Here is a 25,877-nt window from a genome sequence, read left to right on the forward strand (position 1 = left end):
CTGCTGAGCCATCTCTCCACCCCTAATCTCAGCATTCTGTACTGCATTCACCTACTTGTAAGTGATGTGACAAGAGTGATGGATCCAGATGAGTTTGTTGAACCTCTGGTGGCCACTGGAACACAGCTGCAACCCCACATGAAAACTGTGATCTGCTTCTTGTACAGGAACACGACGAAAATATCTGTATTTATAGTCAAGTGGTTTCTGTAACAGAAAAGACTCGTGAGCTATGATAACCGTGTATACGAATATGATGTAAGAGTCACACTACAAGTAACTTGACAGTTACACACTGCAGACTGTATGAGTATCACATGCACATCTGGAAAAAGCAGTAAGTAAAACACCAGGTTTGCTCCCCACCACCACAGTAACTCATGTGTTAAACATATGGCTGAAGAAATGAGGATCCAGGGAGATTAAACAAGTTACCCAGCAGTTTCAGAAATAAAACTTTTATCTCCAAACTAATAGTTTCTTCTATTAGGAAATATTTCCTTTAAAATACTTTTTTAAGGACTGGAGAGATGGCTTGGCAGTTAGGTGCACTGGCTCCTCTTGCAGAAGATCTGGGTTCAATTCCCAGCACCCACCCACACAGCAGCTCACAACTGTCCACAGCTCCAGTCCCAGGGGATTCAACGCCTCTTCTAGCCTCTGCAGCTACCAGGCACACACATGGTGCACGGACAGGCATGCAGTCAAAGTATCCATACACATACAATAAAATTAAAAAAATAAAACAACTTCTTTAAAAGAAGAAAGTGATAAGTTGGTGAAGGCTGCCAAAGAAAGCATGGAGAGAGGCAATGGTGGCGTACGCCTTTAATCCAGTACTGGGCAGAGACAAGCAGATCTCGGGAGTTTGAGGACTGCTTGATCTACACAGTGAGTTCCAGGCCAGTCACGGTTACATGCTCATCTGACAACAATAAAACAGTCCACAGGTAAACAGATGTGATGAATTTGATTCTAATAACACTTTTGTAAATTGTGAACACTGTGACTGGTTTCATTGTAAAAGGACACTGACATGCCACACGGGAAATCCTAAATACTTTTATTAGAAAAAAACCTAATGTTGACTCGAGGAAGTGCACAGTCACAGTCAAAGTAATTATCTCTGTTCCTCAGCCTGTTGCACCACAACATTCCAGGAACCTATCAAAGGAGGCAGGGGAGCCAGGGGTGGTGGTCACAAGATGGTGGCCTCACAGCTATACCCTGCACTGTCTCACTGTATGACAGCAGGAAGAGAGAAGGACCCCACAAGAGTGACCACTCAGATAGACGACAGACAAGTACTTGCTTCAGCTGCCTCATAAGGGAGGTGACGGGTGTGCAGTGCACTATGCCTCCTAACCAGGGGGGACAAAGGAATTTAGAGAGAGTTGTGAAAACATTAGGGCTTCAACCTGCCGAGAATTCAGATCGCTGCAGACTGTGACACATATTAATAATCACAGCTCTGCACAAAAGAATTCAGACCGCTGCAGACTGTGACACATATTAATAATCACCGCTCTGCACAAAAGCAGAAGTGGGCAGCTTTAAAAAAAAAATGCTCTCTCTAGTCTCCTGGCAAGAGTGGTCTGTGCAGGCAGCACAGGAAGCCGAACGGCCTGGTTAAGACACGAGACGGTCAGATGCAGGGATCCTGGCCCCACATTCCTATGCATAAGAATCCTAGAACAGTTTTCTGGAAAGACCAACACACTGTTCCAGAGAAAACAGCAGAAAACCCCAGTTCTTCTGGTAGATCTGTTAGAGGTCAGCACAGATCTTACACCAGAGTATCTCTGTTTTCTTTCTAGCTGAGAACATATGGACGGATGGGCTGTAGAACAGGAACACCCCCAGTTCCACGGTGCATACTCACGTCTTCTTTTTTCTTAGTTATTACAGCAAATACTTTGGTCTGATTGTCTGCATCTTGTGACAAGCGATAATGACCCAGCAGAATTGCATCCGTTCTAAGAAATAATAAATGTACCTTAAATCAACCAGTTATACTTACTGGAGTAATCTAGAAAACTGACTTACACCACCACTTACTCAGTAACCTGCAAAGGGTTACTAGGATGAGAATGAACTTTTCCTCCAAAGCCCCAAAGCTATTACACAGGCTGCCCACGGAAAGGCTTCTGGAGACCGCCTCCCCCAAGCGCTGTGCCTGCTTTTCAAGTCACGCATTATTAAGCCAGAGGAGTACTGCCTTAGGTTAAATCTGAAAATATGGACTGGCTAGAAAGCTATGTAAAAACACTACCTGGTGCTCCTAGTTCTTAAACGGGGAACAATGGACTGAGGCTCCTCAGGGGTTGTCAACATCATCACATGGCCATCAGGAAAGAATCTTATGTACCTACATAAGAGAAAAAACACCAAACACCAAACACCACACACACACAATATAAAATATGCCCTTAGTTTGCAGGACCTACACTTGGTCATAGCTGTGAAACCCAGACTGAAATACCATCAGCAAAGCACCTCTGGGACAGGAGAGCACACAGGACAAGTCAGTCTACAGGAGAACGAAGGCATTCTACGAACTTCCCTGGGGCTCTGCTGACCTTTTCGTTTTACTCACTGAACAAACATTAAACTTGGCTCTTCTCTTAAAGTCCCTTGTTTTCCTAAGGTGCTAATTAATGCCTGACAAAGTGAGACCCAATAATTAATATACAATGACCAGCACTATTCTACTTATTCTCAGCAGCAGTCACATGTGGTAAACACTAAGGCTGGGACAAGCCTTACATGTTATAATCGTAACAGACAAAAAGGGCTCTGGACTGTAACTAGGGGCTGGAGGGATTATAACATTTATATTAATCTTTTGGTTTTAGAATGCAGTTCCTGTCATAATACTGGATAAAAATACTGAGGATCATTTTGTGGATAAATCATAAGCAACAGAAAACAGACTGAATAACTACAGAGCTAATACTTGAGAGAGTTCTCCACTCACTCATTTTATATCAGCTGTACCTGTAGTATTCCACTTGGTGCCAAGCTCTATAGAAACCATCCAGAGACTGCTCTCCCTGGCGGATATATGTGGTTTTACTGATGTACACACCTAGAAAAAAGAAACAGTTGTTTTAAAAGTACATACATACATACAAAAAAAAAAAGTACATGCATACAATTTAAGTCAGAAACATATAACATAGTGTTGTTTCCTTTAATTATGCTTATGCACTTAGGTCCATTACAGAAAATAAAAACTTTTATCAAAATTAGTACTACATATCATGATTTCTCCTGAGTTCTTGAATCCAACTTACCATCAAAGCGAACACGAGGCCGTTCTAAAAACATCTCTCTCCAGGATGAGTATGGGACAAGTTTCATACAGCCTCTGCCCCACACTTTCAAGCAAGCCAGACGCCATATTTCAGGGTCTCTAGGTAAGAAAGTACATCGCCAGTAAGTGTAAAAGCTAAGTCCTTAGAAGCAGTGAATATTCTGACTACCATGTATTTCTTTTGAATTCGACAACTCTTTGTTGGGCACCTTCAAGATGCCGTCTCAAGGGGTAGGCAGAGACTGACAGATGGGGTGGAGACCTTTTGTTGACTGGTCAGAGGAACATTCAGGTCAAGTGCTCAGTGTAAAATTCAACCACAGAAGTAGTTAGATAGGAGTGACACTGTTCAAGAAACTGACCCTCTGGACAGGGTGACCACAGGGACAGGAAGACTGTCCTTGCCGGTGGTCTGTGCAAGTTTTGGGTTGAAGTGTGAATGATGGGCTCAGCAAAGAGCCAGCAGGAGCACAGGCTGCAGAGGTGAGCAAGCTGAGCAAGGCAGAGGAGGAAGCCTCTAGCAGGAGAGTGCCGATTCCCAAGAGATGCATGCCACTAGAAACTCTGAGCATGACTATGCTTTCTAAGGACAGCTCTGAGAGAAATGGAAGAAAGAAGGGTGACAGCATCTGAGACAGCACCAACAAAGCAGTCGGTGCATTCAAGACAACAGAGGATGACAAAGGGACAGAAAGCTGATTTAAAGAAATAACAGAAACTTCCCAGACCTGGAAAAAGACAAACACCCAGGAATCAAGAAGAACAAAGGACCTTAATCAAATACAACCAAAATATGACAAAGAGAAGTCCCAATGTGCCTAGCAACAGTCTTCCAACAGGAACGTCTACTAAAGGTCAGAGGCCTGGGGTGATCCATTTGAAACCCTGAAGGAAAAATGACTGCTAAGCAGAGATGAAGGACCCACGAGAGCTGAAGAGAACCCCTGTCAGGACTGCCACAGAGAATCCAACAGCAACACAGCAACGGGAGACTGCATTCCACTGCTGGCTGAGGGAGAGCTCTGCAAACAGCAAGCAAGTGGCAAGCGCTCTGAACAGAAGGGTAACGTGGAGGGTGAAAGAACTGCAGTTTCAGGGCCGGCTGCTGGGGACAGGTTCTCAGGGCCAGCTGCTGGGGACAGGTTGTCCTTGCGCTGCCAGGAAAGGGCAAGTGGCTCAGTGCTGGCAGCAGCAGCTCAAGAGCAGGCTGGCAGCTCTACCTGAGGGACAGGGAGTTTCTGACACCACAGGCATTGGGGTGAGGCTGGGAAGGGAACCCAAGGGCTTGCTGAACTATCTACAGGGGATTTCATCACACTTCCAGGAGCTGGCTGGTCTAGGAGTGCCCACTCTGCTCCATAAGGAGGCTCACATTCCCTAACGGCAGAATCCAAGCTGCTCCAACAGCAGCCAATGTTGGATATAATTCAGCCTTAGGGGCTAGCAGAACCTCTTCTGGTGCCGGCAGAAGCCTTGGGCTTGTGGCCTCATGGCCACTCAGCATATTCAGATCACCAGGTGGCATTGCCACAAGCTGGAGTCCCACCTGCATTTCCCTGGGGAATCTGGGAAGGTGTCCCCTTTGGCTCGCTCTCTTGGCACTGCAGCTGCTGATACGGGCCCAGCTTTACCCGTGTCTGTCCACCAGAAGGTGGGAAGGTCCTTGCCACTTCAAGCAGCTCTACAAATACTACCAGAGTTCCACCACCTGGTGCCATCCACACTCTGCGGGAATGGGCAAGGTTTCTTCTCCAGCCTGTTACCTTGAGACTAGCTAGCTATGAGCGCCAAAACCCAGCATCATTCACCACCACTGTCTCTCAGAACCTGGGAAGAAACCTGATACACTTCCACCCTAGGTTTCCCAAAGGCCTGTGTGTTTACAGCTCAGATTACAGGGCTAGTGGGAGGGGACAGAAGACTGTGTTAGGAGGCAGAAGCTATTGTTGTATTCCAGGGCACTACAGCATGCCCTGGAAAGGATTAACAGGAGGCTGGTTTCTTCCTATCCTTTCTTCCCAGCTACCATCAGGTCAACAGCAGCCTGTGCCAATATTCCAAACCGTTATGTTCTGCCTTGCTGCAGGCCCTGAGGCAACTGAGCCAAAAAGAGAGCAAAGGCTAAAACCTCTGACACCATCACCCGAATACAACTTTTAAGTTGTTTTCCTCACCTATTTTGTCCGTGACAGAACACCACCACAGGTCCATCTATGCCCATAGCTCTAGAAATCCAGCTCTTGGCACCTCAAATCTGTCACACGCACATGCCTCCCCAGAGAAGACTAGGAAAGGCCTCCTCCCCAGTCCACAGCCTTAGTACTGCAGCTGCTGGTGCCGGAAGCACTGCAGTACTCAGTACCCAGCCTATCTTACTCATGTCCTGCAGTCCAAGACTCTGACTACCGACGCTTGCCCCACACGACCTAGGGACATTTTATCCACACCCTGCAGACAACAGATACCAAAACCACATGTCCCTGAACCATGGACACTCAACCCACAGGCTCTAGTATAGCCACGACACCCAGGATCCCCAAGAGTGTGGACACTAGCATCACAAACCCAACTCTTACCTACACATGCCCCACAAGGCCTGTGTACATGGGACCGCAGTTGCTGGTACCAGAAGATCACCTGTACTTGTCATTTGAGACCAGGTTCCCACAGCTCCTGAAAAGCGGCTGCCAGAGGTCCCAGTCCCCGAGCCACCCACAACTGTCCATGACAGAGAAGATGCCCTTTGCATCCTCTAACTTCTGGTGTGACTGATGCCACAGACACCACCGTCAATTTGGTTTTTATCACATGGGAGCTAGGCAAGGTGACATTCTACCACATGACTCCCAAAACTGGCCACTGGCACCGAAGTCCAGGCATTTCCCCCATTTATCCGAAGAGTTGTGACAAGGTCTTTTTCAAATCCTATGGTTCAGGGACTATAGCTGTGGGCATCACAGTCCTTGGTATTACTTGTGCTTGTCATGAAGGACCTAAGGACAGTCCTCTTGACATCTCATACAATCAAGACTATGGTAGATGCTACCATAAATCCCAATGGAGCTTGAAGACACAAGAGTCTCTGGAAGTCTGTGTCCATTGTAAAGTTATATAATTCCTGTATGAATCACTGTAGTCTAGACTATTCAGGCACTCAGGGACATTACTAACATCAACTAGAGCCAAAGAAATCAATCACAGAGATGTTATACATTTAAGCTCCCTTCTAACCAGAGCCAAAGCCCATAGCTGACTCTGTATCTCATCTAAATGAGGGGAAAAATGTTTCCAAGAAGTACTGGAAATGAAAACAAAAGGAGATGAAATTACTTCAAAATAAGGTTTCTTTCTGGGTCAAGGAGAAGCCTCAGCAGGAATTAGCACTTGCTGCCAAAACTGAGGACCTGAGTTTGGTCCCCAGGACCCAGATGGTGGGGGAGAATGCTGATTCTGTGAGTTGTCTCTGGTTTGCACATGCATGGCAAATGCATGCCCACATACATGTACACACGAAACTCATAATTAAATATAATAATTTAAAAGGCTTCTTTTTGCACAGCAAAGTAAACATCTAACAACATGCAGAGATAACCAACAGAATGGGAGAATCTGCACCTGACAGAGTTGACATTTATAAGTCATTTATAAGAAACTCTAAATACTCAATAGCAAAAAAACCCCACCAATAACCTAATTAAAACATGAGCAATGAATCTAAACAGACATTTCTCAAAAAATAGGTATTTTGAGGATGAACAGGTACATGAAAAAAATGTTCTGTACCACTGATCCGCAGGGAAAGGCAAACACAACATTGGTACCACATACTCCACTAAGAATAGTTCTAAGAACAAAAATTAGTACAGCCATGCAGGTTCCTCAAAAGATGAAGACAGGGCTGCCACATGATGCAGCAATCCCAGTAATGGGTGGGCATGCAAAGGAAGTGAAATCAGTGTGCTAGAGACATCTGCTCCCCACTTCACTGCAGCACTATTCACAACAGACAACAACTAGAAAGGAGGATGGACTTTAAAAACTAGCGAATACACACACTGCATTTAGACATAAAAAGAATAAAATCCTGCAAGTTGTATCAACTTGGGTGGAACCACAGATGATAAGTTATGTGAAATGCCAGTGACAACTGCCACCTATCTCACTCGTTATGCAGGATCTATAAAAGGTGAGAGTGCAATGCCATCTATCTGCTTACATCACCGGGAAGAGGAGTGAAAGGGGGGTGGCGGGGAGGGGTTAATCAACGACACTAAGTCGCATTAGGGCAAGAAGCGCCAGTGCTGTGACACAGGAGTGGCATAAATGTTAGTATGCTGTGTAGTTTGAAAAAGTACACGAATTCTGAATTGCTACCATGAAGAAAGAAATAGGCCAGATATGGCAGCATACATCTGTAATCCTAGCACTCCAGAGGCTGAAGCACAGGGATTCTGGATTAGAAGACAACCTGAGCTATATAGTGAGTTCAAGGCCATCCTGAGCTATGAAGCAAGACCTAGTCTCAATAACAAGTGCTAAGATGTAGTTTTATAAAGAGTACTTGCTGTGGGATGTTCTGTGTGGCAAATGTGTTGCTCTGATTGGTTAGTAAATAAAACACTGATTGGCCAGTAGTCAGGCAGGAGGAAGTATAGGCGGGACAAGGAGGAGAAGAATTCTGGGAAGTGGAAGGCTGAGTCAGAGACACTGCCAGCCGCCGCGATGACAAACAGCATGTGAAGATGCCGGTAAGCCACGAGCCACGTGGCAAGGTATAGATTTATAGAAATGGATTAATTTAAGATATAAGGACAGTTAGCAAGAAGCCTGGTACGGCCATACAGTTTGTAAGCAATACAAGTCTCTGTGTTTACTTGGTTGGGTCTGAGCAGCTGTGGGACTGGCAGGTGAGAGAGATTTGTCCTGACTGTGGGCCAGACAGGAAAACTCTAGCTACAAGTACTTGCCTAGTACAAAAAACGGAAGTAAATATGCTTAATGTGATTATAATTATGCAATATACATATATCATACATTATATAGTACCATTAAAACAGAAATGTTTTACCTTTTTATGCATTAGCTAAAAAAATAAATTAAGGTGCATGCTTATAGAACCAGGACTGGGAGGCTGAGTCAGGAGGACTGCTTTGCATTTGAGGCCTCCTGGGCTACACGGTCAGTACCAGGCTAGACAGGGCTACCTTGCCTCAAAAGCCAAAACAAATCAACAAACTCTTAGAAACAAACAGAAACGCCACAGTCCTGTTCTCATTGGAACTGCCCTTCAGACACGAGGAAGATAAAGCTGTTTCCAGAGGAACCAGCTGCCCCAAGGTTATCACCATCATACCTCTGACAGGAAATACTAGAAGGAGTTTTCTAAGATGAAGGAAAACAGTACTGATAAATAACACAAATACCTCAAGTTTAAATAAAAATGTAAACTACCAACATCAAGAATTTAAATATAGGGGCTAAGAGTACTGGCTGCTTGTGCAGAGGATCTGGATTCAGTTCCCAGCACACACATGGCAGCTCACAAGCATCTGTAACTCCAGTTCTAGGGGATCCAATGCCCTCTTCTGGCCTCTTCAGGCATTAGGCACATATATGGTGCAGACATGCATGTAGGCAAAACATTCATACACATGAAATAATTCTCTCTCTCTTTTTTTAAAGAATTCAAATATAGGAGGGGTAGAATCAAAGTCTGAAGGGGTGTTTGTGTTTGTGTGTGTGTGTGTGTGTGTGTATGTGTGTGTAAATTGTTATCAGCTTCAAATAACTTATTAAGATGATTTTTGTAGCTTTCATGGTAAATGTAAATACAAACCTGTAATAGATACACTGAAAATAAAAAGCAGGAAAAAAAAAAACATGCTACTAGGCAAAATCACCTCACCACAAAAGAAGATAGGAGAGGGGGAGGGGGCCTCCAGAGTAACTAGAAAACAATGACAACAATAAATTCTCCCATATGGATAGTTACCTTGAATACAAGAGGATCAACTTTCCAACTAAAAGACAGATGCCTGGACAGAGGACTGACTCTGGCAAACTGCCCTCTGACTTCTATTCTACGGACACCCACAACATACAAACACACAAACAAATGATATGATAAAAATTATTTTAAAAACTCATGTTAAACTATCACTTGACTCTTGTTAGATTCTGAAATAAGGAAAAAATGGCAAAAGGTAGCAACTGTGGGGAGAAAGGGACTCTAACTATTGGTAAGAATGTACACTAGTACAGCCATTACCGAAAATGATACAGAGGCTCAAAATATTAAAAATATAACCGTATGATCTAGCAACCCTACTACTAGGTACCTTTAAAAAAAAAAGATTTTGCCGGGCGGTGGTGGCGCACGCCTTTAATCCCAGCACTCGGGAGGCAGAGGCCGGTGGATCTCTGTGAGTTCGAGGCCAGCCTGGGCTACCAAGTGAGTTCCAGGAAAGGCGCAAAGCTACACAGAGAAACCCTGTCTCGAAAAACCAAAAAAAAAAAAAAAAAAGATTTTAAGCCGGGCGGTGGTGGCGCACGCCTTTAATCCCAGCACTCGGGAGGCAGAGCCAGGCGGATCTCTGTGAGTTCAAGGCCAGCCTGGACTACCAAGTGAGTTCCAGGAAAGGCGCAAAACTACACAGAGAGACCCTGTCTCGAAAAACCAAAAAAAAAAAAAAAAAAAAAAGATTTTGAAGCATTTATTTGTGTATGCATGTGAGAGAGAGAGACAGAGAGAGACTGTGAGTGTGTGTGTGTGCCAGGTGTGTGTGTGCGTGCAGGTGTTGTGTACCAGGTGTGTGTTGGTGCCCTCAGAAGCCTGGAGGCTTCTGATCTCTCAGAAGGGCATCAGATCTCAGAGCTGAAGCTACAGGTGGTTGTGAACTACATCCCACATTGCAAATATATTTTAAAACATCACACTGTAAACAATAAATACACACAATTTTTTTTTCTGTCAGTTAAAAAAAATTCCCTCTGGTAGTTTACAATGAAAATATTGTATGGGTCCAGGAACAGAAGCAGGCCATGTAGAATGTCACTCAATTATTGAGACCAGGTGAAAAGTGGCTATATCTAAATGGTGGCAGAAGTAGAGAAATGGCTAATTGGAAATACATTTTAAAGACAGCACCAACAGGATCTTTTACAGTGGAAATAAGAGAGGCTAAGGAGATGATGGCTCAGTGGTTAAGTGTGTGTCATTCAATTATGAGGTCCGGGTGGACATGGCTGCATACACATACCTGACACAGTCATCCCTACAGAGGAGCCCCCAGCAATCTCTAGTCAAACTAGCCAAATCAGCAAGTTCTATGTTCTAGACTGACCCTGTCTCAATATGCAAGATTGAAAATGATGGAAGAAGACTCCTTATTCAACTTCAGGCCTGTGATTACATGGGCACATGTGTGGCTAAAAAAACATGCAAACACATATACATGTACACCATATAAATGCAACAAATTAAATAAAAGCTGTATTAAAAACAGACATTTTTATATTGATACAGCTCAAAATATTTTTAAATCCCACTAGATAAAAGGCAGCATCTTCAACAAGTGGTGCTGGTCAAACTGGATGGCTACATGTAGAAGAACGAAGCTACAGTCTTATCTCTCAACCTGCACAAAACTCAACTCCAAATGGACCAAGAACCTCAATCAGGTAAGATCTGACTGAGGAGAAAGTGCAGAACACACTTCAACTAGTAACACAGGAAGGACTTTCTGAACATGACTGGGACAGTACAAGCAGTAAGACCAACAATTGTTAATGTCTGGAGAGATGGCCCAGTGATTAAGAGCACTGGCTGCTCTTCCTGAGGATCCACGCTCAATTCTCAGCACCTGCATGGCAGCTCACAACTTTCTGTAACTCCAGTTCCAGGAGATCCAATAACCTTACACAGACATGAATGCAGGCAAAACACCAATGCACATAAAATAAAAAATAAATAAATCTTTAAAAATGTTTTTTTTTAAAAAGAGCAACAATTGATAATTGACTTAATGAAACTAAAAAGCTTCTGTACAACAAAGGGCACCATCACATGAGTAAAGAGGCTCCCATTGAATGGGAAAATCTTCACCAGCTACACACACATCTGACAAGAAGGGCACCATCATGTGAGTAAAAAGGCCTTTACAGAATGGGAAAATCTTACCAGCTACACATCTGACAAGAGGATTAGTATCTAGAACACACAAACAACTCAACTCAAAAGACTAGACATCAAGAAGACAACTAACCAATTAAAAATCTGGGTAAGAGACTAAACAGAGTTCTCAAAAGAAATACAAATAGCTGGGTCCTCTGAAGAGCCGTAGTGTTCTTAACCACTAGGCCATTTCTCCAGCCCTAGATTTTCTTCTTTTAACAATTACTCATTTTATGATGATATATTAAGTTCCATTCCAGAAATTCTGCTTTATTTACCAAACTGCCATGTGTTTCCACCTATAATTAATGGAGTAATACTGATAGGCTCACCAATTTCAAAGGGCTGGCAGCAGTCCACCAACCTTTCAGTGGTTACTTATGAAACAGACTAACACACAGAATTACTACAAACCTAGGTTTTGAATAATTCAAACAGTTTATGCAAAATATTAGATTCCAAATAGAATTAGGCTATTTTAAAATAATACATTTGAATTTTAAGGACTAAAGTTATAAAAAATTCTAGATGCTAAGGACTGGGCACACATTTTCATATAGAAATCTATGGAGGATCAGATGCAATGATTACTCTTTATGCTATAACATTTTTAAAGTATACAACTGCTTATTTAAGGGGTCAAAACAAAATTCCAGGAAAGTTCAATTTAAATCATTAACATCTAATGGGTTTAGCGTTACTATCAAACACTGTCAATCTATTTACTTCCATATCAACTGAACTGTCATGGGAACTGTGGAAGGAGTCAACGTGACTGTGTCTGTTTCACAGTATGCTATACTCTGGGAATCTAGCACATTCTAACCTTTAAATGCTGTTATTTGAGAAAAATCACATTAAGTACAGCTTTGCAAAGTTTCTGTTTAAGCTTTTACTCAGAACATCAAGCTTTTTCTTTTTCCTTTTCTTTTCTTTTTTTTTTTTTTAGACAAAACTGACAAAAGGCTATCATCTTTTTCTTCACTGTCTGAGTCATTTCTAAAAATAAGTACCTGGCACAGATATAGAATCCTCTGCACACCAGTGACAACTGCTCTAACGATCTGAGGTCCAAGTCACTTGATACCACCCATCGGAAGATGTACATCAGGACCTCCATAGGCAGGACTGCAACAGAAAATCATCCTTCAGTGATTTCCCTTATGGTCTTAGTGCATTTATGCATTCTGAGAAACCTGTACATCACAGCCTCATGCTGCTCAGACACAGGCTGAGCATACTTTAACTATCCAGCAGTGAACAATGGCTCCTACACCAATACATGGGCTTCCTTATTTTTCAGCACAGATTTGGTGCTACCTAAAGTACCATTTTCCCCTGTAAAATTATTTTATCACTGAGATATATTAAAATAGATGTAGCCGGGCGGTGGTGGCGCACGCCTTTAATCCCAGCACTCGGGAGGCAGAGCCAGGCGGATCTCTGTGAGTTCGAGGCCAGCCTGGGCTACAGAGTGAGTTCCAAGAGTGGCGCAAAGCTACACAGAGAAACCCTGTCTCGAAAAACCAAAAAAAAAAAAAAAAAAAAAAAAAAGATGTAAAAAAAGATTCATATAGTTAACTGTAGAATATTCCTTTATACTGTGTGAGTATATATCACTGTGATTGGTTTAATAAAAAAGCTAAATGGCCAGTAGCTAGGCAGGATTTTTGGGGCAGAGAGAATGCTGGGAAGAAGGATGGAGTTTGAGGAGACGCCATGAGATGCAGAGCGAGCAGGATGGAATGTACATAGATGAGGTAAACAAGCCTTGGGGCAGCACACAGATTAATAGAAATAGGTTAAGTTATAAGAGCTAGCTAAAAAACAAGCATAAGCTATTGGCCGAGCATTTATAATTAATATTAAGTTTCTGTGTGGTTATTTGAGGGCAGCTTGTGGGACAGAGCTGATTGGCGGTCCCAATGAAAAACTGCCTACAAATGGTGCCCACCATCAGGCAATGTAGATCCACATAAAACCTGAGAAAGCTTTTAAAAAAAAAGCTTCTAGGGCTGGAGAAATGGTTTATTGGTTAAGAGCACTGGCTGCTCTTCCAAAGGTCCTTCAATTCCCAGCAACAACATGGTGGCTCACAACCATCTATAATGAGATCTGGTGCCCTCTTCTGGCAAGCAGAACATTTACATAATAAATAAGTAAATCTTAAAAAAAAAAAAAAAAAAGGTTCTAAACACACAAAAACGGAGTCAAACTTGGCTTCCTGGTAACCACCTTCTCTTGGAAAGGCTCAGTGCTAGCAACAAACAGAGGCATGGCTCCTTTAAGATGCGGCTTCCTGGCTCCTTGGTAGCAGCAAACACAAGTGTGGCTCTTTTAAAGGCCCTGCTACTGATCACTTAAATGGGGCTCATGAGCAGCAGGCAGCAGGCAGCAGGCAGCACGCTACTTGGTGGCAGCGTGGACCTAAAAACTTTCCAGAGTTGGGGTGGTAAAAGTGGCTCCCCTGTACCTCCACCATGAGGCTAAGCTCTCAGGGACCTGAGGCGGGAGGAGCCAGCCACCAACATGCCATGAGCTAAGTTACACAGTGGTTTAAGTTTTGCTCAAGCAGACCAAAAAGATTACAGATACACAGTAAAGACAGATCCAGACAAAAGAAACTTCTAAACGGGTTACAGTGTGTTTAAAAATATATATAAGCTTGGGAGAGAAAGGAAAAAGGATATATACGGTCATAGAATTTAAAAAAAGTTTAAAAATAATAAAGTCCTTAAAAAAGGAGTAAAGATATATATGCCACATATAGATGGGAAATACAGAGAGAGTCTGGATCCTGTATGTTATTGTGTTGTCTTTGAATTTTTTGACTGTTGATAAAGGGGTGATAGCTGCTAAGAGACATTGGATTATAAAAGCTGCTAGATTAAACCAACCTTTATATTTTAAAAATATCTTAACTTCAAAATGGAAATCAAAAGGTGTGTTGCTTTAGGGGAGAGGTTATGCTTTTATTTCCACAGGAAATGAGAGGCTGTGGATTCATTCCAGGTTGATACGGATCAGGTTTGATTAGGGAAGACACCCTGAAAATCCTGGCTACAGACATAAAAAAATAAACCTAGAAAAACTACAAAACATGTAACATATTTTACCCGCTCAAACATAAAACAAACAAACAAAAAATCATCTTTGGCTAACTTGTGTACAACACAAAGTCTATAATTAATACAGACATGTATGTTATCTTTAAAAGTTCATGTATTTTCAGAGCAAGGAAACCAAACACCAATAAAAACGAATGACCCAGGTGATCCAGCACCTCAAAATGCCTTTGTTTCAGTTTCCTCAGAGTTCTGCATCCAAAACAGCTTCAAGGCTGCTGGCTAAGACAGTTCAGCCTCACTAACTACTTCAGCCAAAACTTAACAATTATCCTGATTTTCTCAAGGTTCCCCCAAAGACGCCAGTGCCTCAGACAACAAGGAACAGTCTACAAAAAACAACACCCACATTCCCAAAAGATGGGTTATGGATATTTGTAATTGTTTAGGGGGGTTGGTTATAAGTTGTTATTCGTTATAGTTAGGGGAAAAAAAACTAAACAAAGGAGTTAAATTCTAAGATCTCTTTCTAAATGAAAAAGGGGGATGTGATATAGAAAAGGGAAGATTATTAAATCTACTTTAATCCAAAAAACAACTATTAATCTCAAAATATTTTACATTGGTATGGATTTTGGTTTCTTGATACAAATTTAAAGTTAATTTTGTTATACTGTATGTATGTTTCTACTCTTGTTTGGGGTATTATGTTTATGCAGCTCATTTAAGAAATACAGATTAGTACTTAGTCATCTATAATAACCAAACTTGTAGTCATGTTAGGTATGTTTTCAAGGTTAAACAGATATATTTAGATAGATAGGTGATCTTCAAACACTTCAAAGACCTACAGTATATGACATTTAATATGTTTAATAACCTAAGGCTTTTCATGACAGTGAGATATATCTGCTCCTGACAGGGCCAATTTACTTCAAAAGAAGTATGGAGTTTGCTTTCTTTATGGAAAAAGCTTGCCATTTGGGCAAAAAACTGGCCTTGCCTCAACTGCTGATAGTTTACTGTCCAAACTGGACCCACAGGATGTGAAAGAAAGCGACTATCAAACTGCCAATATAAGGTAAGACAGTCCTTCAAAATTCCCTGCTTCTCAGAAAAGTATGTCAGACAGAGTAGGGCTATAAGTCAAAGATGGATGCCCCAATGCTACAAAAGAACTCTGGGTGACTGTCCTGGCAGCCAGATGTCCCTGTCATTAGGTAACATTACACTCTTCTGGGGTCTTTGATGGTGTTAAAGACTAAATAATTAGACTTAAAGTTTTCCTTAGTTATGATAAAAGGTAAGTTAGGTATGAAACTTTAGACTCACAAAGACAAGATAAATAATAGAATATTTTCTCTAAATTTGCCAAATACAAATTGAGTGGATGTTGTAACTAATTCTTACTTGATAACTGTTTTTGTTATATTATAATTTTAGTATGTTAAAATCAAAACATTTCTTTTTTATTTAGACAAAATAAAAAGAACAGTGGAATATTCCTTTAGACTGTGTGAATATACGTCACTGCGATTGGTTTAATAAAAAGCTAAACAACTAGTAGCTAGGCAGGATTTTTGGAGCAGATAAAAAGCTGGGAAGAAGGGCGGAGTCTGAGGAGACACCATGAGAGCAAACAGGATGGGAAGTTCATAGATGAGGTAAACGAGCCTCAGGGCAGCACACAGATTAATAGAAATGGGTTAATTTAAGTTGTAAAAGCTAGCTAAAAACAAGCCTAAGCTATTGGCTGAGCATTTATAATTAATATTAAGTCTCTCTGTGGTTATTTGGGAGCAGCTGGTCAGTCTGTTATCTGGGACAGAGCTGATCAGCAGAAAAACTCTGCCTACGGTTAACACTAAAGCTATTTTCATTTAAGAAAATTTTAAACAGTTATATGAAAATGTAACTTCTGAAAACTTTGCCTTATCATGACCACTGTACACTCTGCCTGATGTGCTTATTGACACCTTGTTCCTCCAGTTTCCAAAGGGCTTCAATGAAAAAAGTATGTCATCCCAAATTCCTGCATCACCAGTTCTGTTCTTTCAGATTCTGAAAAGCACAGATTTACATCTACAGCTATTTCTATTATAATTAGATCACCCATCACATCTGGAACTAGGGCACTAACTATCTGACTTTACACCAAGGTTCAAGTGTTTCTGAGTGAAAACAACCAAGAAGCCACCCACCTGATATATGAGTCTGACTGGTCTCAAGCTCAGGCTGACACAGTTTGAGCACAGACTCCTGAAATGTGAGCTGCTGCTGGAAGTATGACAAGAGATCTGCCACCTTGCTGTCATCCTCATTGTCTTCAATGCTGAAAAGAAGAGGGAGTGAGTCACTGAATGCCTCAGGCCATAAGAGCACACAGGTTAAAACCTGTTTCTTCATAGCACCTTCAAAACGGCTTTAGAAACTCACCTAAAAAACAAACTTTCTTACTACTTTTAAAAGATGTGCTAATGTGTGTCCTGCCTTGTTACAAAGCACCATACCAGTTGTTCAAACAAAAATGTTCTGGTAATTATTCAAAGAGTTAGGATTTTTAGGTTCAGGCATTGAGATTTAATTAGTTTAATTGTAGAGATATTATGAGTTAGTGAAAAAAATTAAGCAATTTGAAATTTTTGTGTAAGTTCTTTAGTGAATTTTTTTGTGTGGGGGTATTGGTCTGTACGTCTGTGCACCATGCAGAGCCCCCAGAAGTCAGAAAAGGGATCAGATCCCCTGGAACTGGTGTCAGTTGTAAGCTGCCATGTGGATGCTGGGAATTGAACCCAGGCCATCTAAAAGAACAGTCGGTGCTCTTAACCACTGAGCCACATCTCCAGCCCCTATTTAGTGATCCAATCCCTTCTGACTATATGAAAAAAAAAATGCAGATGCCATTTGAGTTGCTAAGTTTTCTAAAGAAATTGCCTTAATCTGTCACACTACCTTAAAGAGTAAAATATCAAATCTGAACAAGTCTTAGAATCCACAAATCATCTACCAATATTTACAGATGTATAGCTGCAAGGTTGTTTTAGTTTTCCATTTTGAGGAAGTTAACCTTAAAGATGATCAGAATTACACAAAGACTTGCAGGAGGATGGAGTTAGGAAAACAGGAAGGGCATTTCATAATACAGAAAGCAGATATGGTTGGCCCTAGATAAACTCAATGAGCCATCTAATAAAACTTCAACACAGACGTGTTGAAACCCTACGTCAAAAAATCAAATCAAACAAAACAAAACAAAACCAAAAAACTTCAACGGGGGTGGAATTGTTCCCAAAACAGAATCCTTAGAACTTCACAGATCTGGTAACACAAACTCGATGGATCTAGCAATACAAATTTGACTGAATCCTTACACAGCGCCCATAACATCTGGGTTTTTATAAACAAACACATTTTTTTGAGTGTTTTCGTTTGTTTGTTTGTTTGTTTTTCTTTTTTGAGACAAGAATTTCTCTGTGTAACCATCCTGGCTGTCCAGGAACTCGCTCTGTAGGCCAGGCTGGCCTCAAACTCAGAGATCCACCTGTCTTTGCCCCACAAGTGCTGGGATTAAAGGTGTGTGTACCATCACCTGGCTGCGTTTTTTTCTTAAAGCACCTAGCACATAGCTATAAAACTGACTAAGATCCATGTCTAGGTAACTCCATCCAAATTCAAAGATGATTTAGGAAAAGCCCAAATGATTCGTTTGAGTATGAACTACTTCATACTGTTAACTCTAATTTGGTGAACAGTATTATGAGCTGAAAAATTTAAACAGGCAATTAATACTGACTTCATTGGATGTTTATAATATGATTTATCCAACTCTTAAATGTTGATTTTTTTCTGTGTTAAGAAACACTGGTTCTGGAAGTAGGAAAAGGACCAGCAAGAAAGGAGAAAGAACAAAGCTGAATTATACCACACGCACACACCCCAAGATGAAGCACATCATTTTGTATGCTAACTTAATTAGAAACATTGGTGATAAGCATATATACTGAAAAATGTAATTGTATTATTTCAAGACAGAGCAAATAATAAAGTAGCAAATAATTCCTTAGCAAAACTCTATGTGATGGGCCAGGTGGTGGTGACACAAACCTTTAATCCCAGCACTCAGGAGGCAAAGGCAAGTGGATCTCTGTGAGTTCCAGGACAGCCAGGGCTACATGGTAAGACCCTGTTACAAAAAGCCAAAAAACAAAACAAAACAAAACTCTATGTATTGGTTCCCCATCCCTTAATGAGACAGGGACTCGTGGCTCTGGCTATCCCTCAGTTCACTATACATTCAAGGATGGTGCTAAACAGATTTCCTTCCTCGGCCTCCCAAGTGCTGTGATCATGGGTAGGTGCCATCACACCCATTTGACACGGTGCTGGGGGTGGGGAAGCACTACTAACTGAGCTACATTCCTAGCCCTGTAATGCCCATTTGACCCTGACATTTCCTCTGGGCACAAACACCTCTGTTTTTAATGCCATCAAGCTGGGCTTTGGAGGGACGTTAGATCAAAACAATTTTGTAACTGTCTTGAAAAAAAGCATTGCTTTGAAATATACTCTCAATCTTTTTTCCGTTTAAACCATCAATGCTTCACTGATGGAAGTGCTGCCAGGTACAATGAAACATGACTTCTCTCAATGCTTATACCTTGCACCTATGCTTTTAGGCAACGCTATTTGACAGGTTTAATAATACTCATCTATATACATTAAGAGAATGAGATCACTATAGTTCAGCATTTTCCTAATGAGATGCCTTTTTTTGAAATGTCAAAAAGATTAAAACACAGCTTATATAATGAAGTTCTATACATTTACCATCAACTTCAATCATTAATTAATATATTTATCAACTAGTCTAACCACATTTTAGTACTTTCCACTTTAAACAGATTTCTGAAGGTTGAAATATCTTCAATTCATTCTTTTCAATAATCATCTATTTAATTTTAAGAACTTTCATCACCTTATGTTTGTTACATCTACTTAAAATGTAAATCTTGCCAGGCGATGGTGGCGCATGCCTTTAATCCCAGCACTCAGGAGGCAGAGCCAGGCGGATCTCTGTGAGTTCGAGGCCAGCCTGGGCTACCAAGTGAGTTCCAGGAAGGGCGCAAAGCTACACAGAGAAACCCTGTCTCGAAAAACCAAAAAAAAAAAAAAATGTAAATCTTAAAATTTCTCTAATTAAATAAGTCTACTTATAAACATGGACACACTAAACACAACAGTAACAGAATCAGCATCACCTTCTTAGCAGGTTCAGAGTTAGAATGGCAAAAAGTGCTTAATTTATAAACTTTACGCATTACTGTCTGTCAAATTATATACGCACTAGCTGTTTCCAACGCCATCACCATCTGGAGACCGGGTATAAGTAATCTTGAACTCAATATCAGGTACAAGCTGCATAGCCCTACGGTAGAACTTGATGGCTAAAAGAAGAGATAAAGCTGAATTAGCTATGGCCACACATTTCTGTCAGTTACTCTAACTTTTTTATAACAGCGGAATACTTCAAACATACAAACAGTAGCACACTGAAGAAACATATCTCCAAACGATGCTGCTCAGGTTCCAATCCTCTCAAGGTTAACAGGTTAGGGGACTATCTTCTCATCCTTCCCATGTTTTTCCCACCCTCTTTGACTCATTAGACATGATTCTATGTGGGTGTTTCTTTATGAGACTCCATTTGTTAATGCAATTGTTATAGCTCAGAATCATTACTTCTGGATGAACTTTTCCTGTGTCACAAAGTTGAAGAAAATGAAATGCTGGATATAATCAAGAGATTTGCAATTCATCCTTCCAATCCAATTTCCTTTACCCCAGTGTGCCCTTACTCAGCTAAATAAACTTTAAATATTATTACTTTTATTTAAAATATTTTATTTCCACTTTTTAGAGCTTATACATATATTTACAACATTTCCTCCTTCCCTTTCCTTCCTCCAAACCCTCACATATACCCCTCCTTGTTCTGTTTCAAATTCATGGCCTCTTTCTTTTAATTAATTGTTAACATATATATAGATATGTGCATGTAGATACATATATATTCCTACATATAACCTGCTCAGGCTGTATGTTACCTGTGTGTATGTTTTCAGGGTTGACTCCTTGGTGTTGGTGTACTCCAATCTGGGGATAACTTTTCTTCCATTCTCAGAATACCTTAGTTTCCTGTAGTTTTTTTGTGTAGGGTTGAGGCCTCCTGGGCTTTCCCCCAATTTATTTTTTATTTCTATATATGTGTAGGTGCCCAAGAGGACAGAAGAGGGTGTCAGATCCCGTGGCACTGGAGTTACAGGAAGTTGTGAGCACTGCTGAGCATCTCTCTAGACTCATAAAACTTGTTATTTTTGTTGTTCTTTTTTTTTCCTTTGGGACAGGGTCTTGTTTCCCTGGTTGGCCCCGTATACTCAGTATATAGCTGATATTGGCCTCAAACTTGTGGCAACCCTCCTGCCTCAGCCCTCCAAGCACTGAGATTATGGTATGCACTACTAGGCCCAGCTTAAATCCTGCTCTTCACAACTCTTGTGGGTAAGCAGTTTATAGCTGTGGCACCCCTCATCTCTCCCCCTGGAATCTGGAACCCAAGAAGCTGATTAGCTCTTTTCCTTTGGGATGAAGTTCATTCAATTTGCTATATTCTGTAACGTTTCCACACTCTTGAGTCTAGTACTATATATTAAGTACAGGGTGAAGCCTCACAAACTAATGCAGACTACATAAGGAACTTGACCAGTTAGATACTCAAAATATGGATAAAAATATCAGTAGAAGAAATTTCCAAATAAATACAGTAACTTCAAATGATGTTATTTTCCATGTGTTTTCAAAGAACTTAATCTTAAACATTTTTTCATGCCCCAATTACTATCATTAACACCAAAAAAAACTTAATATGGAAAGGACCACTCTGCTTATGTATACATTACCTACCCAGGTCCTTGCTGGAGACAGAACCTAGGTCATGCATGACACACAGCTACCACTGAGCTACCTCTCCATTTTACTAATGTATTTCTGTAGGGTTTGTAGAGACAAAAGTTGTAGCACCTGCCTTCGGTAAAATGTAAAGTCAAGCTTAGAAAGACCACCTATGTGTTCTTTGATTTCATCCTTTGTATTTCATGAATCCAAAATATTTTCACACATGAAAAGAACACAGTATTTTTATTTTATTAATGAATAACTAACACAAAACTAGATATAGAAAATTTATTTTACTCATCCTACAAATATGATAATATTGCCCTGCAATGTATTTTGGAAACAAATTATATACAATTCATTTATTTTAACTAATTATTTTTATGAAAAGGGGTCTTTACTATGTAACTCTGGCTGGCCTGGAACTCTTTATGTAGACCAGGTTGGCCTCAAAACTTCAAGGATCTTCCAGCCACAGGAATGACTGCTGTACCTAGTCTAATTTTTGTTTTTAACTTAAAAAAAATAATTTCAAGTAGAAGGAGGAGAATGTTCTATACCCAATAAATTCCAGTACAAGAAAACACTGATCACTAATGAGCTACAATTCAGAAGTAGGGCTTTACCTTCATAGAGAGCTCCGTTTTGTTCTTCTTCTACTGCCTTCAGGAAGAGTTCTCGAGCCTGTGAAACAAAAAGGTTAAAAAAGAATATTTTTTTTTTGAAAATCTGTATGGTAAGTAGACAAACCTACGGTATGGTGCCACAAGACCTCAATCCCAGCACTTGAGAGGCAGAGGCAGCAGGATCATCCTTATGTGAGGTCAAACTGGGTTTCATGAAACCCTATACAAAAATAAATAAGTAAATAGAAAGTACATTTATAGTAGAAAGACAGCATTTTCAAATGATGCTGTAAAAACTATACATACATCCAAAGCAAAACAATGGATTTTGACCTAAGCCTCACAGCTTACATAAAAATAACTCAAAATGGATTATGAACTCAAAAGCAAAATACAAAACTATTGAAAAAAAAACTTCAGGGAAATGAAAAATATCTTGGGGTCATAGGTGGCTCTTCTGTGTGAACGACACAAAAACTATGAATCATAAAAGGAAAGGCTAACACACTGCCTCGTAAAGACTCCCACTCTGAGGAGCACCCTGCTAGGATGTGATGACATGAAGATGACAGCCCCCATGTAAGAGGACAGTGACAGGGTCAAGCAAGCAGCTAGCATGCAGAGCATGTCCAGTGTGTACAGCTACAAACTGTCCAGATAAGGTAATGACATAACATGACAACATGTTCAGTTTAAAATGTAACAAAACACCTAATTACAGCTCCCAAAGAGCCAGGAGCCCAGACGCCAAGTGAGATGTGTTAAGACATAGGCAGCTGAGGCAGGGAGATTACGGTAAGTTCTAGGCCACTCTGGTCTACATAGTGAGTTCCAGGCCACCTGGACTACAGAATAAGAACCTGTCTTAAGACAAACACAAAAAACCAACCAAACAAAGATCCTTTGAAAAGACAAGAGTATTTGGAAATTTCCACCTCTGCCTTTCTGGGTTTCTGCTGTAAATTCCAGACATCCATTTTTTAAGAGACTAGGTAAATCTTAAGAGGCAATAAATTAACAAAAACATTACATGAAAATGGTAAGTGACAGAAAAAAGGCTGTACTAGTTACTGTGATAAAATGCCATGACCAAGGCAACTTACAAAAGAAAAGCTTTATTTGGGCTCATGGTTCTGGAGGTTTGGGGTCCACGGGGTAGGGAGTAGGGGGTGGGGATGGGGGATGGAGTGAAGGCATGCTGCAAGAACAGGAAGCTGAGGGCTCACATCTAACAGCAAGCATGAAGCAGAGTGCAAACTTGAAATGGCTGAGTCTTTAAACTCTCAAAGCTCCCTCCAGTGACATGCTTTCTCCAACATCTCCCCAAACAGTGTCACTAGGAACCAAGCACTCAAACGCCCAAGGCTATGAGGGACATTTCTCATGACATCACAACAAAGCCTATAGTAATAACACCACCCCAGACAGTTAGAAGTTGTAAAGAATAGGTAAGTAGGAATACTGGTTAAAATTTTTTCCATATCAGAAAAACATTATTTTCCTTTACAAACACATCTCTATCAACAGAGTTGACTAATGATGAATCATGCCAGTGAAAAATCTCTATGTGCTGCAAAAAAGAGTGAATTTGTTAGAGCATTTCAGCACTTAACTTTTCTTCCTTTGCCAGCTCCTGCCTTCCTTTGGTGTCTGCAGCTGCTTTCAGTATGGAGCCTCTTCCTGCCCTGCAAGGCCGAGTGTCTAGATTACTGGAACCCACACCTGGGGCAAGTTCAAACATCCACTGAGCTCTGAACATCTGGAGCTGTGCCTGTAACAAAAGGGTATTTGAGGACCCATCAAGATCAGGCAGTGAAATTCTGGAGTGACTTAGCACTATGTCCAGAACCGACTTCAATGTACATTCTTGTCATTCTAAGGCCAGAAAACAGTCACTCTCTCTCTTTTTAACCAAATACCTGACAAATGTACTTTAAAAATTCATTTTCTGCTTAAAACTTTAAAGAGTAAATATCAGTTGAAAGTAAGTCTGTCTATACAATAAAAAGCCTAAAAATACTGGAGAATTAAATTTTAATTAGAATTGAAAATATAAGCCCTGAATTAGGGGCTGAATTTATATGGTGCTGAACAACTGTGAATAATGCACAGCTAGTAGATATTACAAAGCTACTAAAAACGTCTATGTCAGCCCAAAGTCCTCCTCTTTCAGTAAACATTCTATACTCCAAAAAGGAAATCCTTCTAAACACAGATCATTTAAATATAAAACACAGAAAAAGTCAAGCCTTTATGTGGTAGACTGCCTTTAAGGAAGAAATTGTTACTCCAACTTCTAAAAACAGCCAAGTTATCATCCCATCTGGGTACTGCCTCAGCAGGGTCATACTGCCTTTGGGTTCCCCCCGTAATAACCTGGCTCCTGGTGAGGGCAATCTATCCTCAGAACCCCACAGGACCAGCTCAGGCAGTCCACTAAGACTGCACTACAGCCAGGCTTCTTCCTCTTCTGTCTCCCTCTCCCAGCCTCCCTGGCAAGGCTCTGACTCTTAGGTGTCCTGAAGAACAATCTCTATTCTGCTTTCCCCCTGAGAGCTCACACCAGTACACTTCTTCTCCAGAAGAGGGCCACTTCTAACAGAATCGTGTCAATTATTTCTGGCTAACTTTTTGAAAAGGTGTCGTATAGATGTTCTAAAAATGTTCTGTACAGGGCTTTGGTTCCCACACTCTTCTAACATGTTACAGTCATACCTGACCTGCAGAATCTTTAGCTGCATTCATTATTTACTAAATGAAATGTACCAAATAAACAAGTATTATAATACCTAGAAGTTCAATAATCAGTTTAATTACAGTAATTTTGAGTTTAATACACAAGATTTATCTCATCCTTGTAAATGGCTATAGTGTATGTCAGATTATGGTAGCACCATTCCTTAGAACAAGTAATGGATATTTAGGTCATGTGAAACGGTACCATATATGTTGTAATGCTATGACAGGAATCTTTGAACCAGTATATTTACTCATTTTCCCTGTTATTTCCTTAGATTTAATTTCCTGGAGAATTGTTGCACCAAAAGGAAATGCATACTTTTAATTTTGATACACATTGCTTGTGTACCCTCCAGAAAAATAATGGCCGTTTATAATCTCAAGTGGAATGTGTGTTTTCACAGTCCAGACAGAATTGGACAGTATTCCATAAACCAGTTAAATTATTAATGAGGCTTATTATGTCTTCAAATATTTAACAGCCATTCATATTTTTCCATTAACTGTCCCATTCACCTTGCTGTCTTTTGTTCCTCTGATTTATGCACATAATCTATACACTGAGGATTCTAAACCTTTGTCCACAAGGCAAGCAGTTGTTCTAGTGATTTCTTTCAACTTTACCATGCCTTTCGTTATGCACAGACTTTAAACTCTTACGTGATCAACCTTGTTATTTAAGGTTATGAGCTTTGAGGCATGCTTATGTATTATTGTGAATACTTTAAACCTACATTCTGGGGAGCAAAGCAATAGTTCAGTGGGTAAAAGCACTTGCTGCTAAGCCTAATGACCCGAGTTCTATCCCTGAGACCCACGTGGTGGAAGGAAAGAAATGACTCCCACAAAGTATCCTCTGACCTCCACATGGGCACACACATGTACACACAAATAAATAAAAGTAATAAAAAAATTATAAAACTACATATTGAACTCCAAAGCTGTGGTTATTGATATCTATTTTTACAGAAAAGGTATGGTTTAAGTATGCTATAAAGAATATGAAA

General features: G+C 40.6%; 1 protein-coding gene across 1 annotated transcript in view; it reads right to left on the minus strand.

The window, feature by feature from the left end:
- The window catches only part of Fbxo9 (F-box protein 9), a 33,532-nt gene that overhangs the window by 2,275 nt on the left and 5,380 nt on the right, over positions 1 to 25,877 (minus strand). Inside the window, exons 3-12 of the mRNA XM_052714968.1 lie at positions 23,744 to 23,902; positions 22,132 to 22,189; positions 19,899 to 19,998; positions 16,756 to 16,886; positions 12,503 to 12,617; positions 3,297 to 3,415; positions 2,998 to 3,088; positions 2,273 to 2,368; positions 1,883 to 1,976; positions 56 to 207 (exon numbers count right to left, since the gene is read on the minus strand). Of these exons, the coding sequence (XP_052570928.1) occupies positions 56 to 207; positions 1,883 to 1,976; positions 2,273 to 2,368; positions 2,998 to 3,088; positions 3,297 to 3,415; positions 12,503 to 12,617; positions 16,756 to 16,886; positions 19,899 to 19,998; positions 22,132 to 22,189; positions 23,744 to 23,902 (1,115 nt within the window). The remainder of the gene's footprint in view (positions 1 to 55; positions 208 to 1,882; positions 1,977 to 2,272; positions 2,369 to 2,997; positions 3,089 to 3,296; positions 3,416 to 12,502; positions 12,618 to 16,755; positions 16,887 to 19,898; positions 19,999 to 22,131; positions 22,190 to 23,743; positions 23,903 to 25,877) is intronic.

Source organism: Peromyscus californicus, unplaced genomic scaffold (genome assembly GCF_007827085.1).
Source record: "Peromyscus californicus insignis strain IS unplaced genomic scaffold, ASM782708v3 Scaffold_11__1_contigs__length_118956290, whole genome shotgun sequence".
Classification (NCBI taxonomy): Eukaryota; Metazoa; Chordata; class Mammalia; order Rodentia; family Cricetidae; genus Peromyscus; species Peromyscus californicus.